General features: G+C 37.1%; 1 protein-coding gene across 2 annotated transcripts in view; it reads left to right on the top strand.

Annotated features, from left to right (window-relative positions):
• Positions 1–20,391, top strand: part of ATF6 (activating transcription factor 6) — a 212,740-nt gene that overhangs the window by 40,611 nt on the left and 151,738 nt on the right. For both annotated transcript variants that reach the window (XM_054479470.2, XM_054479478.2), the window contains exons 8-9: positions 12,285–12,470; positions 13,728–13,819. In XM_054479470.2, the coding sequence (XP_054335445.1) occupies positions 12,285–12,470; positions 13,728–13,819 (278 nt within the window). The remainder of the gene's footprint in view (positions 1–12,284; positions 12,471–13,727; positions 13,820–20,391) is intronic.

Here is a 20,391-nt window from a genome sequence, read left to right as displayed (position 1 = left end):
ATGTGATATGGGCCTAGATGGATGCCCTGCACACAGTGTTCCTCTCTTGCAGTGGAGGAACGTGAGCTTGGAGAATCTACCATGTTTATAGCAAGCAGAAAGCAAGCCTCCTCATTGTCCAGAGGGAGATTTTATCTCATCCTTCAAGGTTGCTTGTTGGAAACTGAACCTTGAGAATGGTCTGAGAAAAGAGTGGTCTGGGCCTTGCATTCTTTGCATACTCAATAAGACATGTAGGAGCAAAACTCATAAGAGACTCCCTGGAAGTGTGTTTCTCAAGAAAAATATGTCTATAATAATCTGTTTGCAATACATAGCAACTCAGAAAAACAGAGAGTGCCTATGTTCTATTTCAGAAAAAAAGCAAAACTTCAATAGACGTTTAAGTTGCTTGTTTTATCTGTAACATCCAAGAATAGGACTCTGCTTGGGTCAAAATGTGAGCTGAATCTCCTTAAATTATGTGGCTAGCTTAGATCTCAGAAGATAAATAATGAATAGGCACTTCTTAATAACTTCTAACAACAAACAAGTTGAGATCATATTTCTTTAGGCTGCAAAGTAGAGGAATCCATCAGAACAAATCCAATAGGAAGGATTTGGAGAGCTGGAGTTATCCAGGGTTTAGTAAAAAAATTACTTCTGTGCTGACTGCATTGTGGCTTTGCTGTTACCAGGGACTCTGCAAATAAAAGAAAATATGCTTTGTTAAAATATTTGCAGTATCTCTTTAAATGTAGGTTTGGAGCTTCTAAAAATTTATCTTGAATAGCAGTTCAGTTTCATTTGAGGTTACAGTAGCTTTGGAAGGGGAAGTGAACAGGTTTTTTTTGTTGTTGTTTATTTTTCCTTCCTGATGCATTACATTAGGATAAATTTATGTTGTGGCAACCTTAGCATTCTTTGTTCTGTACTTTTTGTACTTTTTAGTTTGGCATCTTTTTTTCTTTTTTGAGACAAAGTCTCGCTCTGTTGCCCAGGCTGGAGTACAATGGCACGCTGTTGGCTCACTGCAACCTCCACCTTCCAGGTTCAAGCGATTCTCCTGCCTCAGCCTCCTGAGTAGCTGGGACTACAGCTATGCGCCACCACGCCCAACTAATTTTTGTATTTTTAGTAGAGGTGGGGTTTCACCAGGTTGGCCAGGCTGTTCTCAAACTCCTGGCCTCAAGTGATCCACCTGCCTCGGCCTCCCAAAGTGCTGGGATTATAGGCATGAGCCACTGCGCCCAGCAGTTTGGCATCTTTATAAGAATAATAAATAATTATTTTTAAGGATTCTGATTTTTATCTTAATAAATAATGAAATACTTCTCTCTCCTTTCTCTAATTTCCCTTCTCAAAACCTTGTGGGGACTCATTCTAGGGAGACAGTCCTTTTATACCCCAGAGGCTTTCTTGCAAATCAGTTTCCTCGTCTGGTAGTCATTCATACTAGTTTTGTGTGCATTCTTCTGGAGACAGTTCTTTAATATATAAGTACTTATAGTTTTATTTATTGACCTATTTCATAGAAAAGGTAGCATACTGTACATGTCATCCTGCAGCTTGCTTTTCTCACTTATACCTTAGAGATCTGTTCAAATCAGTACATAAAAAGTTTTCTTATTCCTTTTTTTAATTTTTATTTATTTATTTATTTTTTTAAAGACAGTCTGTTGCTCTGTTGCCTAGGCTGGTGTGCAGTGGCATGATCATAGCTCACTATTGCCTTGAATATCCGGGCTTAAGCAATCCTCCTGCCTTAGGCTCCTGAGTAGCCAGATGTGTGCCACTTGGCTAAATTTTGATTTTTTTTTTTGTTTTTTGTAGAGATGGGGGTCTTGTTGTATTGCACAGGGTGGTCTTGAACTCCTGGCCTCAAATGATCCTCCTGCAGTGGCCTCCCAAAGTGCTGAGATTACAGGCATAAGCCACCGTGCCTGGTCTTTTTCTTATTCTTTTAATAGCTGCATTTTAATAGCTACATAGTAACGTACTTCATAGGGGTGCCATAATTATTGTAAAATTTTGCAGTCCTTTTCATTATAAATATTTCTTCATTGAATAACTTGGTACTTATTTCATTTTGTTCATATACAAATATATGGGAGAAATTTTATTTTATTTTTGTTATACTTTAAGTTCTAGGGTACATGTGCACAACGTGCAGGTTTGCTACATATGTATACATGTGCCATGTTGGTGTGCTGCACCCATTAACTCGTGATTTACATTAGGTATATCTCCTAATGCTATCCCTCCCACCTCCCCCTACCCCACGACAGGCCCTGGTATGTGATGTTCCCCTTCCTGTGTCCAAGTGTTCTCATTGTTCAATTCCCACCTATGAGTGAGAACATGCAGTGTTTGGTTTTTTGTCCTTGCGATAGTTTGCTGAGAATGATGGTTTCCAGCTTCATCCATGTCCCTACAAAGGACATGAACTATCCTTTTTTATGGCTGCGTAGTATTCCATGGTGTATATGTGACACATTTTCTTAATCCAGTCTGTCATTCATGGACATTTGGGTTGGTTCCAAGTCTTTGCTATTGTGCATAGTGCTGCAATAAACATAAGTGTGCATGTGTCTTTATAGCAGCACGATTTATAATCCTTTGGGTATATACCTAGTAATGGGATGGTTGGGTCAAATGGTATTTCTAGTTCTAGATCCTTGAGGAATTGCCACACTGTCTTCCCCAGTGGTTGAACTAGTTTACAGTCCTACTAACAGTGTAAAAGTGTTCCTGTTTCTCTACTTAGTAATGATTGCCTGTTTCCTGACTTTGTAATGATTGCCATTCTAACTGGTGTAAGACGGTATCTCATTGTGGTTTTGATTTGCATTTCTCTGATGGCCAGTGATGATGAGCATTTTTTCATGTGTCTGTTGGCTGCATAAATGTCTTCTTTTGAGAAGTGTCTGTTCATATCCTTTGCCCACTTTTTGATGGGGTTGTTTTTTTCTTGTAAATTTGTTTGAGTTCTTCGTAGATTCTGGATATTAGCCCTTTGTCAGATGAGTAGATTGCAAAAATTTTGTGGGAGAAATTTTTAGAATTGGATTTGCTGGGCCAGAAGGTAGGTACTTGTTCAGTTTTGATAGGTTTTACCAAATGGTCCTCCATTGAGGTAGTTCTAATTGAGAAGTCACAGGGCTTAATGGAGTCCTTGGGTGGGTTTCAGTGTTTCCATAATCAGCATCCTGTATTAGTCAGTTCTCACACTTCTATAAAGAAATACCTGAAACTGAGTGATTTATAAAGAAAAGAGGTTTAATTGTCTCATGGTTCGCAGGCTGTACAGGAAACATGGCTGGGGAAGCCTCAGGAAACTTACAATCATGGCTGTGGGTGAGGGGGAAGCTGGCACATCTTACATGGCTAGAGCAGGAGAAAGAGAGAAAAGAGGGAAGTGCTACACACTTTTAAACAACCAGATCTTATGAGAACTTACTATCATGAGAACAGCAAGGTGGAAATCTGCCTCCATGATCTAATCACCTTTCACCAGGCCCCTTCCCCAACATTGGGGATTACAATTCGGCATGAGATTTGGGTAGAGACACAAATCCAGATCATATCACACGCCTTTACCCCACCTCACCTCATCCCTCATATAGTTGTTAGCAATGTGCAAGTGCATTTGTCTGGGGAGTCCATAAGCTCTTTTGTTGTCTTTTTTTTTTTTAACAGCTTCATTGAGATAAAATGCACATTACATAAGGATCACCCTTTTGAACTGTACAATTTAGTGGTACCATCACTGCTGTCTAATTCCAGAATATTTTTGTCACCTAAAAAGAAAACCCCATAGTCATTAGCCATAGTCTTTCCTCATTCCTCGCTCCCTGCAGCCCCTGGTAGCCATTTAATCTGTTTTCTGTGTGGAGTTGTCCCAGACATTTCATATGAGTGGAATCATACACTACGTGCCTTTTTGTGTATGGCTTCTTTCACTTACCATATGTTTTTCAAGCTTCAGCCATGTTGAAGCATGTATCAGTGTTTATTCTTTTTTATGACTGAATAATATTCTATTATATGGATATAACACATTTTTGATAATCTATTCATCAGTTGGTAGACATTTGAGTTCTCTCCACTTTTTGTCTGTTGTGAGTAATGCCACTTTGAACACTCATGTACATTTTCACAGTCTTTTAAGAACCATTTTTAATATATAAAGAGTATAAATCAGTGAGAAAAATGCAAATTAATTCAACCATCAATGGACAATATATACGAATAGATAATTCACAGAGAAGAGTGGTAAATTTTAAAAATGAAAGTATCAATGGCTGTGTATTCTTGAAGGGGTAGTCCCTCTGAAAGATTACTATTTTATAACTATGTGAAAGAATATTAATTGTTAGCAGGAGAGATCTTGTGGCTGGTTACAGGTAGTTCGAGAATGATATTCAAGAATTTAAAGTGTTATGGTTAGACTTTTCTGTGGCTCTTGCCTCCCTTGAGTATGAGTTCTAAAGGAAAGTGTCTCATGACTTCTTATAACTTCCCAGTGTGTATACACTGCAACTGTGTGTGTGTGCTCACAAATGTTAAACCTTGGTTATTATATGGGTGCACATGTTAAACTTTGTATTTGGTTATAATTTTAAATTTCAAAAAGTACAAAAACAAAAAATAGTACAAAGAACACCCAGGTATTCCTTAGCCAGATTCACCTGTTGTTAACATTTTGCCCAATTTGCTTGCTTATTCTTTATCTACCTACCTACCCATCCATCCATCCATTCACTATTCATCCATCCATCCATCCACTATCCATCCATCCATCCATCCACCCACCCATCCACCCACCATCCAACCATCCATCCATCCATCCATCCATCCATATACACACATGATTTTTTTCCTGAACTATTTTAGGGTAAGTTACATACCTCACAGTATTTTACCCCTAATTTTTTCAGTGTGCATTTTCTAAGACTAGGTACATTCTTTTATCAACTTCAATAATTTACATTAATAAAATAGTTCAATCACCTGTCAATATTACAATTCTGTCAGTCGACCAAATATTTACTGGATTTTCACAAAGTCTTTGTGAAGGGGACATTATTTATTCCCATTTTACTACTGAAGGAATCAACTAGCTAAGTGATTCAACAAATGTCATATTGCTAAGATGGCTAATATTAATAAAGTACTATGTGCCAGGCACTTTTCTAAGTGCATAACTTGTAAATACTCTGTTTAAATCTTATAACAGCTCTTTGAAATGAATCAGGGCCCTGAGGAATACAGAGTAAGGAACAGACAGAGTGCTCACAGGAATGTTAAGTTTTAGGCTCTTTTTCTGCTTCTGTAGTGACTAAATAACATTTCATGCTTTGTGTGTGTGTGTGTGTGTTTTAATTTTAAAACTTAAAATCTGAAAATGGGAGCTGGAATGGGAGCAGGTATTTTCAGTATTGCTTTAGTTGCATGGTATATCAGAGCAGCTGTGAGGTACATTCTTGATGGAAGTAATAATTTTGCCTCCTCTGTGTGTGTGTGTGTGTGTTACATAATTTTCCTGAAAGCCATGTTTGTATGGTACATTATAGCTTACAGAGAACCTTCATGTCTGTTACCCAGTTGATTCTCACTCCAATCATTTGACCACTTATAATTGAGTTAGGATTCAAGCCTAGCTCAATTATAACTGGTCTTCTCCTAATCCAGTGGTGTCATCATTACTCTGTGCTCCATTAATAGAGCCTTTACTTTCAAGGTAGCCCTAATGCAGCTCAGACTTTAAATTACCCAAGTCCTTTGCTTACAACTTTATGGGAAAAGAAAAAAGAAAAAAAAAGAACAAATTATCCAAGTCTCAAAACTTGCTGCTACCTTTTTTCTCCCTTTACAAATGTTTTTTCTTAATTTATAAAAATTAAGATAGTTTTAAGATTTAATTTTTAAAAATTAAGGTAGCAGATAGTTTTAAGTCATGAGGGACAAAGTTTTAGAAAAATTGACCTTATTTGAATAATTTGGTGGTATCAAATGAAACCTGTAGCAAAACTAATCAGATCCATATTTTATTATATAGTAGTCATTATTGTACTGTGTCGTTGTGCCAATTAAATTAAGTGTATCTATTTAGCATCAGCCCTAGAATTATTTTGTTTTTGGATTGGATGAGACCTTTAGAGGACTAATGAAGTGGCTTTAAACTTTTTTGTCCACAATCCACAGTAAGAAATGTATTTAACCTCTCTTTCTCTCTTATACACAATCTCATGAAACAACTCTTACTAAATATAATGCACCCTTTTTCTTTTATTCTGTCCTGTGCTTTTCTGTCAAATTGTTTTTGAAGGCTGTGGTGATTTACTAAATTGATAAACCTGATATTGGGTTATAATAATGTCAAAAGCACTATTCTGGTCTAACTCTCTCTTTTTACTAATATGTAAATAGACCCTACAAGGTGACGTGATTTATTTTTATTTTTATTGTTTTTTTAGATCTTCCAATTAATTCATTGCAATGCCGGGCCAAGAATTAAGGACTCCTAACTTCCAATTTTGTATTTTCATTTAATGACTTAAATTACTATTACTTTTATTTAGTTATATCAAGTATTTCTTTTCTTTCCTTTTTTTTTTGAGATGGAGTTTCGCTTTTGTTGCCCAGGCTGGAGTGCAATGGTGTGATCTCGCCTCACCGCAACCTCCGCCTCCCAGGTTCAAGCAATTCTCCTGCCTCAGCCTCCCGAGTAGCTGGGATTACAGGCATGCACCACCACTCCCGGCTAATTTTTTTGTATTTTTAGTAGAGATGGGGTTTTTCCATGTTGAGGCTGGTCTCGAACTCCTGACCTCAGGTGATCCACCCGCCTCGGCCTCCCAAAGAGCTGGGATTACAGGCGTGAGCCACTGCGCCCGGCCTCCATCAAGTATTTCTGAAGACACGTGAAGCAGTAGAGTCATTAACTGAAATAACAGGAAACCATTTTGAGCCTCCTTTGAAGATCCCTGTGTACAGGACTTGGGTCCCTCTATTCTTCAAGAGGCTGTGGCCATGGTGTGGCTTTCCTAAGAGCATCTGGTGCATAATTCTGCTTTTACCTCTCTTTTGGTTGTTCTTTATCTTCATTCAGAAGATGAGATTGGTAGGGTATCCCCATCCTATAACCTAGCAGGGACTTTGTCTATTATCTGTTCTCATTCTGGAAATTATACTACATATCAGAAGGCATTCTTCATTTTAAAAAATAGAAGGAAATAGTTTGCAGGATGAAGATTATTTCCTTGATAATCTGCCAAATAAATGGTTCAGGTTGCCAGTATGAAGCTTCTTTAATTTTTGGCAAATGGGAACTGGTTATATGCATACATACACACAAAACTTAATAGAAAGAGTAATATAAAATTTTGACTGTCATGAGATTGAGAAGAGTAGAGATAGTGAAAGTCTAAATTTTCTCTTTTTTTCTGCTTTAAACAATTTAATGAGAAAAAAGAAGTGTACGTAAGATTCTTAACAAAAATCAAATTAAGTTTTTTAATGTATTTGAATATTTAAAGTAGGATTGCCACAAATTAAATTTGCCAATGATTTTAACTATATGTGTTTTTTAAGAATGTATCTATAAATATGTTTACTGCAATACATATGCAATAATGTATGTTACGTAATTTTTATTTAATTGAAAGATTGTATTTTTATTTTTGGTCAGTTACAGTGAAGAGGTTAATCAGTAATGGCTTCTACTTTATCTATCAGTTTAGAGGGCAAGATTCAGCCAAATGAGAATAAGAACTGTTAGAAAGATGTGCAGCAAGTCAGTGATTACCGTGTGATTCATCCATAGCTTATCAATACTTGATCTGACTTGAGTTTACATAAGATATTCGAATGTATTTCTTAGCATAAAAATCCCATTTTAATTTTTTTTTTTTTTTTTTTTTGAGATAGGCTCTTACTCTGTCACCCAGGCTGGAGCACAGTGATGCAATCATGGCTCACTGCAGCCTCAGCCTCCTGGGCTCAAGTGTTCCTCCTGCCTCAGCCTCTAGGGTAGCTAGGACTACAATTGTGCACCACGATGCCCAGCTAATTTTTTATTTTTAGCAGAGACGAGGTCTTCCTGTGTTTCCCAGGCTGTTTTCAAACTCCTGGCCTCAAGCGTTCCTCCTGCCTCGACCTACCAAAGTGTTGGGATTACAGGTGTGAGCCACCATTACTGGCTCCTATCTAATATTATATCTAATTTAATTTATGGTCATTGAGCTCATTTCTTAGCGACATCACAGAAACAAGGCTTTAGTCAATTTTGTTAATAAAAAGAGACTATAATAACTTACAGTGTTTATCAGTCAATAAGGTTTTTAGTTTTAAAAACCTTATTGATTGATAATTAAATTGATAATTAAATTCAAACAAGCTGGGCCAGCACTTTGAGAGGCTGAAGCAGGAGGATTGCCTGAGCCCAGGAGTTCAAGACCAGCCTGGGCAACAGAGAGAGATCCTATCTCTACAAAAAAATAAACTAGCCAGGCACGGTAGCATGCACCTGTAGTCCCAGCTACTGGGGAGCCTGAGGCTGGAGGATCTGTTGAACCTGTGAGGTTGAGGCTGCAGTAAGCTGTAATTGTGCCACTGCACTCCAGCCTGGGTGACAGAGTGAGATTCTGTCTCAAAAAATTAAATTAAATTAAACTAAAAACAAAATGTGGACGTACTTGAAACTTTGACTCTTACATTGATTCAGCCTTCAAAGGAACTTGTCCATTTGTGAAAGTTTTCCTTTTATATAAGTCTTTCTTACAGTCAAATAAGTTTTACTAAGTGAAATACTACATTTTATACTGCAGTGGCACTCAAAGGAAACTATTTTGCAGCTGTAGAGTTTTTTCTTTTGTCCTTTTTACTTCTTCCAAGGCAAGATGCCTGGTGGGAGAGTTGTCTGGAGGCAGGATGATCAGAAGCAGGACCTGGCCAGCTGTTCGCTTATTTCAGTCTGTATTAAATCATCTGATATGCCCATAAGAGAGATGTGTCAATTGGTTAATGGGCCAGAGTATTGATTTTATGTTTTCAGATTGCTAACAGAGAGATTAGGCTTCCAGATACAAGCAGTTCCACAAGTCTCTGTTTTCAGACAGGCACATAATTAAAGTAACCACACAGTTCTCTGAGGTTAGAGTTCCATGCTGTGATGCAAGCCTCTCTATTTGGTATTTAAAAGCAGTTTGAAGCTGTTGTGTAAGTATCACCGGACTTTGAGTCAACTGACCTAAGTTCTAGCCTTGGCCCTTCTACTGTCTTAACAGTGGATTAAATGATGAGGCTTATTTTAAAGAATCTTGAAAACTATAGTGATTTCAACAAGAGGAGATTAATTGAATATATTATGAAACATCAAGATAATTGAAAATCTGTGCTGCCATTATTGCATGTCAAAGGTCATTATGATACACTGTATGTGCAAGAGCAGTTTGCCAAACAGAATTACATAGTGTAATCCTTTTTTTCTTATATAGGAAAATACCTACTTTCCCCCGCTTAAAAAAATACCAAACACCGCAATGTGTGTATGTTTAGCCTAAAAATCATATGTTTTTTTGCCTAGGAAGTATTGAATAATTTAAATATTTTATATTCAGACAGCTGAAGATGGCTTGCTGAGATAAAACATTGGAGCCCTGTGTTTGGTGATAGCTGTGGGTTTCATTTATTTTTACTGTCTTTACCCTCTGTATTTATTGATAGTATTGAATATTTATTTTTAGAACTATTATAATGTATCTTTTTCTATGGGAAGAAATGAATATTTGACCACAGATGGTTTTCATTTTTTTAGTATGGGGCACGTGGATTGACAGCCTTTGAAACTTGAATGCTGTGTAATATGCAGGTGCTTTTATTGTTTATAGAAATGCCTAATCCTTGTTTGAAATTTATTAAATGGTATGCCATCTGTAAGCCCCTCTAAATTCCACAGATTAATTAGCCTTTAAAGTAAGGTTGCCTTTTGTCTAACTTTTAGTATAAACTCTTCCATCTGGGAACTTTCACTTTTATGTCCCTGTTCAGTGTTCTGTGTACTTCAGCACTCTAGTATTAATTATGGACACTGGCATTCTAAGTAACGATGAAGATCACTAAAAATAAAAGTAGACTGAACAAAGTGGCATTGTCCAGAGAATAGTTTGCATTTGGTGAATAATCAATCCATCATGGCTTTGCCATTGCTCTTTGTATGTGTGTGTGTGTGTGAGTGTGTGTGCGTGTGTGTGTTTAGCATTACTTAAGAGTGAGATAGTTTTTCTTCAGGGAAATTTTTACAGATGATGGTTTCACAAAAATCAGCCTTTTTGTAGTTTAAATAAAAAAACACCCTTTTTGACATTTCATGTAACATTTCTTTTCCTTGTGGGTTCTGATTTAAAGGTTGTTGAAAATATTTGGTGTTGGGAGATCACTTGGTTGGCTTTGGCATACTTCTCTTTCTAGGAAATGTATTATCAGGGTGGGAATTGTGTTGTTGTTTTAAAAGAAATAGATTACAGGCCGGGTGCGGTGGCTCACGCCTGTAATCCCAGCACTTTGGGAGGCCGAGGTGGGCGGATCAGGAGGTCAGGAGATTGAGACCATCCTGGCTAACACGGTGAAACCCCGTCTCTACCAAAAATACACGAACAAAATTAGCCAGGCGTGGTGGCGGGCACCTGTAGTCTCAGCTACTCGGGAGGCTGAGGCAGGAGAATGGCGTGAACCCGGGAGGCGGAGCTTGCAGCGGGCTGAGATCGCCCCACTGCACTCCAGCCTGGGCGACAGAGGGAGACTCCATCTCAAAAAAAAAAAAAAGGAAATAGATTACATTCTTTAACTTTATTTACTGGTCTCAGTAAGAGTTATTGAACACTCTAGAGTGTTTACTTTTTAAAGTCCATTGCAAAATATACAGAAATTAGTAATAGGTTGGCGCTTTTTATGGACTTAATTTTGCCACCTCTCTCACTTCCTCAAAGAAATTAGACTAATGTATAACAATAGGCTTCATAACTTAATTTAGAAGACATAACAAAAATAATTTCGCTCAGTAAGTTTCTGTTGTAGTAGATATTGTTGGTATTAAACAAAAAAGTAGGATCAGATGTGGTTTGGCTTTCAAGGTATAAAATCTAGGTGGGGAAAGAGAGAGAGAGTTAACATTCTTGAAACAATTGAGAGCATTAGAGTGTTCCAGTGTATCCTCCAAATTCTAAGGGTATAAGATGTTCAGAGAAAATAAAAAATCAGGGTGGATTAGAATAATTGAGTTTGAATGGACCTTGGAATTAGGTTAGTGGAGGAGATAGCATTCCAAATGGAAATAAACAATGTGAATAAGGAAACATGTTAGACATGTATGGAGATTATGAAGTAGCCTTAAATGGTAAGATTGGAGGAGTGTGGCTTGAATAGCTGTAGATTTAGGGCAGAAGGTCTGGTTAGGCCGTGGGAGGTCACAATATGGAAGACCTTAAAAGAAAAGATGGGTAGCAGGGATACATGACTAGCTTGTTTTTGCAACTGAGTAGTAAGATAAAAATATTTTCTTGGGAGAAGTTATCTTAGAAATGGTAGACAGGATGAGATGGAACACAATTGAAATAGGAGTCTGTTGCAGTAGTATGGGGATGAGTTAATGAGTGCCTGTATTAGGAGAGTGGAAGAGGGAATAGAGAGAAAGGAATAACTGAGACACATTTTCACTGGAATAAATTTGGTCATTAGTATATGCTTTTAACATATTCAATGAGTGAATGAGGGATTGAGAAGGACTGAATATAGTGAATAAAGTAAAATAATAGTTACTATTGATAGAAAATGGATAGATTTTTAAACAATCTAGTTAGAGGGAGATAGTTCAGTTTGCACATAATGAATTTGAAGTGGTAATAACTGTAAGAAGTGGCCTTATAATTAATTGAATATATGGTTCTGGGGCATAGCCATTTAAGGGCCAGAGATATAGATTTAAGATGTATGTATATATGCATATATATTTAAAGATACTTTCTGAGGGAGTTTCTAAGGGGAAAATTAGGAGATTAATAAACGAGCCTTAGAAAACATCAGAAGAAATTATTTAACATTTGAGTTTTAGAAGGCCTTATTTAATCATTTGATTTTAACTTATTTAGTTTGAGCAGTGTGTTTTCAAACCTCTGTTGAAACAACTAGTAACCTATGCTTTGAAAAAATAGTTGGTTAAAATAATTGTAAAAATTAGTATATTCTGATCCATTTTGATCTGATTTTAAAACCAGGATATTCTGATTCATTATAACTTTTTCTAGATTGCTGTGCTAAGGAGACAGCAACGTATGATAAAAAATCGAGAATCTGCTTGTCAGTCTCGCAAGAAGAAGAAAGAATATATGCTAGGGTTAGAGGCAAGATTAAAGGCTGCCCTTTCAGAGAACGAGCAACTGAAGAAAGAAAATGGAACACTGAAGCGGCAGCTCGATGAAGTTGTGTCAGAGGTAAGTGTTAGTAATAGGGCTGAGTCGAGATGGGCTAAAGTACCCTCTGGATAAATAAATAGAGAAACTTTTACATTTTAAATTAAATTATGTAAAACAATAGTGCTAGGAAAAGGAGCGTATAATAAGTCCTAAAACATTTGCAGTAAGGATAAAGCCTTTGAAGGGGACCCTTTGAATTGTACTCCCCAATCTACATAGAAAAGTTGTCTCCTTTTCCTAGGTTTCTCCTCATTCATTGCCTTAGCACCCTCTTTTCTGACTAAATGAATCTCACTGAGGCTTCTAAAGTGCCCTGCCATATTTTCCCTTTTAAAAAAGAAAACAATATAAAATAAAAGTGTTTTTATTTTTTCTCAGTCCACGTAACAACTAATGTGATTTTTGCATTCTGTTACTATGCTGACTCCAGGAGGGTTTAATCTCCTCAGTTCTATTCGGGAAATTTGCCATTTTCAGAATTTCTCACTGCAGTGCTGAACCATATAGATGCCTACTGAATGGGGCTTCTTACACTCTTTTTCTCTTGGCCCTGAGTACATGGGAATACTCCTATATTTTACTGAAAACAATGATTTAAAAGGTGAGGGAGGCAAACTATAGAAGTGACTCAAAATTCTTTGGGGATCCGTAAAAATATAAAAAATGTTGAATTCTGGCCGGGCGTGGTGGCTCACACCTGTAATTCCAGCACTTTGGGACGCTGAGGCGGGCGGATCACAACGTCAGGAGATCAAGACCATCCTGGCCAACATAGTGAAACCCCATCTCTACTAAAAATACAAAAGTTAGCTGGGTGTAGCACACACCTGTAATCCCAACTACTTGGGAGGCTGAGGCAGCAGAATCGCTTGAATCTGGGAGGCGGAGATTGCGGTGAGCTGAGATGGCGCCACTGCACTCCAGCTTGGCGACAAAGTGACACTCCATCTCAAAAAAATATATATACATATATATATATTGAATTCTTTCCTCTTGGGTGAAGAGGCAACTGCAATGGAGTGGCTGCTGTGTTTTTTTCTCTTCTGCTTTTCTCCTTTTCTCTCCCTGCTAGAAAAGGGAACTTGGAAGTCTCTGCTCTAGTCTTGAAAAGTGTTATTTCCTCACCTTTGATTTTTTTTTTTTTTTAAATTAGACAAGGTATTTATAAGACAAGGTATTTACGTAACTGGTAAAGAGGAAAATTCTAATCTTAAGCGTTGCTTTTTCTGAAATTGATGTTAGTTTAATTGTATTTAATGTGGTCATTTCCTTTAGAACCAGAGGCTTAAAGTCCCTAGTCCAAAGCGAAGAGTTGTCTGTGTGATGATAGTATTGGCATTTATAATACTGAACTATGGACCTATGAGGTAAGTGAATAGATATTTATTTTGGATACTAATGCTAAAAACTTAAATCCTCATGATTCTTTAGCTTTCATCATAAACTAGAGAAAAAATGTTTTGTTTTTCAAGATGTATAAAGAGTAATGAGACAGGAGCCATGCCTTCAAAGATCTCATGATCCAGCTGGGAGGAGAGACAAGTAGAAGGATGACTATGGTATAATGTGATGAACGTAATAATAACAGTGTGAATGAGTCCTAACATAATATAGAGTACGAGTTCGTTGAGGTGAAGGTTCTTGTCGTATTGATAGGTACTCAGTACATTTTTTGTTGATTGACTGAGTTATAAGGGAGATACCTACGAAGGAAGCTGAACATTGAACTGTGATATCAGTTTGCCATGTGCAAAGTATGAGAAAGGCATGCCAGGCAAAGGGAACAGCATGTTTAAAGGCACAGTTATGAAATGGCATGACATGTTCATAAAAAAGTGAAAAGTTCAGTGTATCTTGTGTATGTGGGGAGTGTGCCTGAGGCTAGATATATGGTTAGAAGTATAGGTGCTGCTGTGTACAATGAGGCATCCCTAGATTTTAGGTGGAGGGTAACATAATCAGCTTTGCTTATTAGGAAGAGGACTTTGAGGGTTGTATTGAGTATAGACTGCAGTGAGGTGAAACTGTTGGCAGAGAAAGCATTAGAAGACTATTGAGGTGTTTCAGGTAATAAATGAGAGTCTGAACTTACACTATGGTTATAAAAAGGATGGGCAATCTTAGGGTACCTCTCTGATGTAGATTTTGTGAGATTTGTTAATTGGTATAATGTGGGACATGAGGAAGAAAAGAGGGAAGTTAAGGATAATTCAAAAATTTCTATCTTGAGGGACCGAGTGGTGGTGCTGTCATCGGAGGAAGCAAACATAGACAGACGGATAGTTTTATGAAGAAAGACAATAGTTTTTAAGTATAGGAAGTTTGTGGCACTGACTAGATATTGAGAATTAACATTATAGATAGGTAGGTAGACTGACAGACAGATAATGTTAGTGGAGTAGATGAGATTATCCAAGGAGAACAAGTAGAGGAAGGAAAGTAAGAAGAATCTGGGGGACACCAGTATGAATAGTAGATAGCCTTGGGAAAAGAAACTCACAGCGTATTAGGGACAGAACTGAAAGAAAGTAGCTTTTTGAAGCCAAAGTAAAAAGAGCTTCAAGCAGGTCTTGGGCAGTGGTATCACATGCTGCTGAGAGCTTGGGAGATGCAGAAAGCTGAATTTGGCAATTATCAGGTCAGTTGTAATCTTGGAAAGCAGATTTAGTAGGGGTAGGCGTGAAGTCTGTATTAAAATTGGTTGAGAAATTGAAAGGAGTTAAAATTGAATAATCTCTTTTTAAAAAAAAAAACATTTTTTATGAAGATTTTCAAACATAGGAAATTTGAGAAAATAATATAATCAACCCCCTGCTCTCATGAAATTTATAATCTAATATAGGTGACATATACTAATCAAAATGATCACACAAATAAATGCAAAATTGTAACAATGTTAGGTGCCATGAAGGAAAGGTACATGATATCATGAGGTCACATAATAGGGTCACTTGACCTAGTTAGGGAAGTAAAGCAAGGTTTCTCTGAGAAAGAGGTGATTGTGTTAAGATCTAAAAGAAGATTAGGAATTATTTAGGTAAGATACAGGAAGAACATTTCATATAGAATATATAAACATCTATTCCCACATTTGTGTTGTGTCTTTGTGTTTATAAGTATTTAGTTTAAAAATTTTGGTTTTACATGAAACAATTATATACAAATTGTGCTTTCTTTAAAATATGTGAATACATTATTCTCTTTTAATACTATAGTTTTTTGTAGTGTAAATGTGCCATAATTTAGCAATTCTCAAACTTTAGGTCTTGGGAACCCCTTTGTACCCTTAAAAGTTACCAAGGATCCCAAATAATTTTTGATTTTTTGGTTTATATATACTGATATTTATTATATGAGAAATTAAAACTTCAAAAATAAAATTAAAAAATTTTTAATTCATTTAAAAATAATAAACCATAAACCATTACTTTACATGTTAACATAAATAACATGTTAATGAAGAATAATTATATCTCCCAAACCTCCAAAAATTTAGTGAGATACAGAAGAGTGGTACTACTTTATAGTTTTGTAAAAATATTTTTTTTGGGGGGGAGCTCAAATACATCAGTTTTCGTTTTTCTCTATATACACATTTATTTGCTACTAAAAATTGAAATAGCATATTGAAATTTCCTTTTGTTGCAATCCAAAATTTTGAAAACCAGAAAACCAAATTTATTATTATTATGCTGTGGCCAGACTACTCAGTATTTTCTTTACATTCTTTCCCCCAAGTTACTTTCCTTCAAATTCTTTTTTTTTTTTTTTTTAAGTTGCATTTTCTTTTTTTTTTTTTTCTTTTATTGTAATTATTATTATTATTATTATTATTATTATACTTTAGGTTTTATGGTACATGTGCCCAATGTGCAGGTAAGTTACATATGTATACATGTGCCATGCTGGTGCACTGCACCCACCAACTCGTCATCTAGCATTAGGTATATCTCCCAATGTTATCCCTCCCCCCTCCCCCCAACCCACAACAGTCCCTGAAGTGTGATGTTCCCCTTCCTGTGTCCATGTGTTCTCATTGTTCAATTCCCACCTATGAGTGAGAATATGCGGTGTTTGGTTTTTTGTTCTTGCGATAGTTTACTGAGAATGATGATTTCCAATTTCATCCATGTCCCTACAAAGGACATGAACTCATCATTTCTTATGGCTGCATAGTATTCCATGGTGTAGATGTGCCACATTTTCTTAATCCAGTCTATCATTGTTGGACATTTGGGTTGGTTCCAAGTCTTTGCTATTGTGAATAATGCGGCAATAAACATACGTGTGCATGTGTCTTTATAGCAGCATGATTTATAGTCCTTTGGGTATATACCCAGTAACGGGATGGCTGGGTCGAATGGAATTTCTAGTTCTAGATCCCTGAGGAATCGCCACACTGACTTCCACAAGGGTTGAACTAGTTTACAGTCCCACCAACAGTGTAAAAGTGTTCCTATTTCTCCACATCCTCTCCAGCACCTGTTGTTTCCTGACTTTTTAATGATCGCCATTCTAACTGGTGTGAGATGGTATCTCATTGTGGTTTTGATTTGCATTTCTCTGATGGCCAGTGATGGTGAGCATTTTTTCATGTGTCTTTTGGCTGCATAAATGTCTTCTTTTGAGAAGTGTCTGTTCATGTCCTTCGCCCACTTTTTGATGGGGTTGTTTGTTTTTTTCTTGTAAATTTGTTGGAGTTCATTGTAGATTCTGGATATTAGCCCTTTGTCAGATGAGTAGGTTGCGAAAATTTTCTCCCATTTTGTAGGTTGCCTATTCACTCTGATGGTAGTTTCCTTTGCTGTGCAGAAGCATTCTTAATGTTGGGTTTTATCTCACTGACTTCAGGCTTCTAAAACACATGGGGATACTTGAGACCTATTGTTGCTTCTTTAGATCAAATCAATAGTTTCATAAAAATCTTTGATGTCCGACTTAACAGAATCTGGCAGGATTATCTGTTTTTTCATGTAATCTGTTATGATATATTGTTTGGGTTGAAATAAATGAAGAAAATTTAGACTCACATAGGTATGCAGTTGGAAAAGGGAGAACTTTGCTGACTTTGAAAGACTTTTAGGATCCCCAGAGTTCCTTGGACTGCTTAAAACCCCAGTGCACACTTGCCCAACTGCTGCTGTAATTTATTTAACCATCTTTTGATAGGCAGCTAGGGTATTTCCAGTTATTTGTTGATATGTGTACATAAAATGTATTTCCATATATTTATGTGTCTGTATGTGTATGATAGAATCTAGACTAGAGCTAGAGGTTACGATTATCTGAAATTGTGATAGATTTTGCCAAATTGCCTTCCAAAAAGACTGTATCCGTTTACATTCCCACTAGCAGGAGACAGGAGTATCCATTTTCTCACGTTTCCTAACACTGGATATTGTATTTTTAAAATTCTTGCCTATCTTGTGAATCAAAAATGTTATTGTTAGCCTGTCACATTGGCCTGTGTGCTCTTCCTCAAACGCTCTAAGCCTGCTAGCACTTCATGGTCTTCACTTTCATTCCCACTGCCGGCAATGCCCTTCCCTCAGAGATTCTTTCTGTCAGGTGTTAAGCTCAAATACCATGTACCCCTGAGCTTCAAATAAAAGTTTTAAAAAAGTGATTAAAAAACATCAATTTTTTTTGGTCAAAATTAAAAAAAAAAAAAAAAGCTCAAATGCCACCCCAGTGAAGCTTTCCTGGACTACCTTTTCTAAATGTCCATCCCAGCTCCTGCCATTGCATTCCGTATTGTCTTTCTTTCTTCATTTTTCTACATAGCACCTCTCCCCTTCAAGTGTGCTATGTAACTTATTTATTTTATTTTCTTTCTTTCTTTCCCTGCAGGTATTTTTATCTCTTTTGTTTTCCAGTGCTTAGAACAGTGGCTGGCACATAGTAGTTACTCAGTAAATACTTGTAGTATGAATGAATGAATGTCTCCCTCACCCAATTAGTAGGAATTATATATGTTCATAAACTATTTCTCAAAAAACTGTGTGTTTAGTTCCTCATTTCTTATCTGAGGCTATACGTGGTACTTACTTATTTAGTCAGACATACAGCAAATATTTATAGAACACTTGATGTTTGCCAGGTACTGAGCAAGGAATCAAGGATGCAAATATGAATAAAAGTACAGTCTAGTAAGAGAATCAGATATGTAAACAACTGTTGTATGAGAAACAATTGTATGGATGTCATATAAACATATAGGCATTAAAGAAATGAAAAACTTCTTGTTTACACACTTCTGACACCAAATATGTGGATTTTCCACACTGAGCAATTCTCCAATTCTCTGGACACCAACTGGATGTCCTACAATTTAACTCAATTCTTTTTTAAATTTTAATTGTAAAATATTTTTTATTGAGACAGGGTCTTGCTCTGTTGCCCAGGCTGGAGTGCAGTGGTGTGATCGTAGTTCACTGCAGCCTCCATCTTCCAGGCTTAAGCAATCCCCCGATCCTCAGCCTCCTAAGTAGCTGGGACTACAGGTGCATGTCACCACACCTGGCAAAGTTGCTCAGGCTGGTCTTGAACTCCTAAGTTCAAATGATTCTCCTTCCTTGGCCTTCCGAAGTGCTGGGATTACAGGTGTGAGCCATTATGTCTGGCTAATTTAAGTCATTTCTGACACTAACTACCTGGAGCTAGCACAGGCTCCCACAGGCTAAGGGCTGAGTACCCAAAGACTGCCCATGACTTCAATCACCAGTTGCAAGTCCCAGGTTGTGACCTGTAACTTCTGACTAAGTGGCTGTAAGTTGAGGGTTCCCACAATTCCCTCTTGAGGTTGATAATTTTCTAGAATGGCTCACAGAACTCAGGAAAACACTCTATTTACTATTACTGGTTTATTATAAAGGATATGTGGGGCAAGCTAAATGGGAGAGATGCATAGGGTAAGGTACAGGGGAGGAGTGCAGAGCTTTCATGCCCTCTCCAGGTGCACCACCCTCCTAGTACCTCGTGTTTGCTAACCTGGAAGCTCTCCAAATCCCATTGTTAGGGGTTTTTATGGAGCTTCATTAGGTAGGCGTGATGGATTAAACCATTGGCCATTGGTGATTACACTTAAACTCCAGCCCCCTCTCCCCTACTTGGAGGTTGAGGGATGGGACTGAAAATCCCAACCCACTAATTATGTGATTGGTTTCTCTGGCAATCAGCCTCCATCATCTAAGAGTCACCTCCTTAGCATAAACTCAGGTCCAGCTGGAAGGGGCTTATTATGGATAACAAAAGATGCTCTTCTTACCCCCTATCACTCAGGAAATTCCAAGGGTTTTAGGAGCTCTGTAACAGGAACCAGAATAAAAACCAAATATATTATTTCTTATTATATCGCAAATTCACAGGCATATTCTTGAGGGAACATAGAAGTAACCAGTAACGCTGCTAGTGGCAATCATGGGAGGCTTTTTGCAGTAGTACTCGATGAAGGAATAAAGAGGATTAGATTATGCTACAGGAAGTGACAGTGGGGTTGGGGGGGACATCTCATTGTGGAAGCCCTCATGAATCAACAGAAATTTAGGAAAGAAAAGACTGGAACAAAAAAAATGTTTTGAGTGCCCCCGCCCACCAGACAAAAATTTTTTTTAAATGAATTAATGATCTTCACAGCTGCTGAAGTAAAGGTGGGGATGGATCTCATTTCCATGGTAGATTGACTGATTATGAAAGGAAGAGATGATGGTCCCTATTTTATCAAGAAGTGGTTTGTGTTCAAAAAGGAGTTAGTAGAAAGAGAGGATTAAAAATCGGAGAAAGTTTAAATATTTGAAAATCTTGAGGATCAATCAGTTAAGATCTGTATCTTTCTCTGTGTGATGCTTTAGGAACAGCCAGCCAAGAAGTAGTGGGAATATTAGGAACTATTCAAGTTAAAAAAACATGTTAAAAGGCTTAAATTGAAGAAAAGCATCAA

The sequence above is a fragment of the Pongo pygmaeus genome, chromosome 1, assembly GCF_028885625.2.
Source record: "Pongo pygmaeus isolate AG05252 chromosome 1, NHGRI_mPonPyg2-v2.0_pri, whole genome shotgun sequence".
NCBI lineage: Eukaryota > Metazoa > Chordata > Mammalia > Primates > Hominidae > Pongo > Pongo pygmaeus.
The sequence above is the reverse complement of the archived record's forward strand: the minus strand, read 5'-3'. Positions and strand labels throughout refer to the sequence as shown.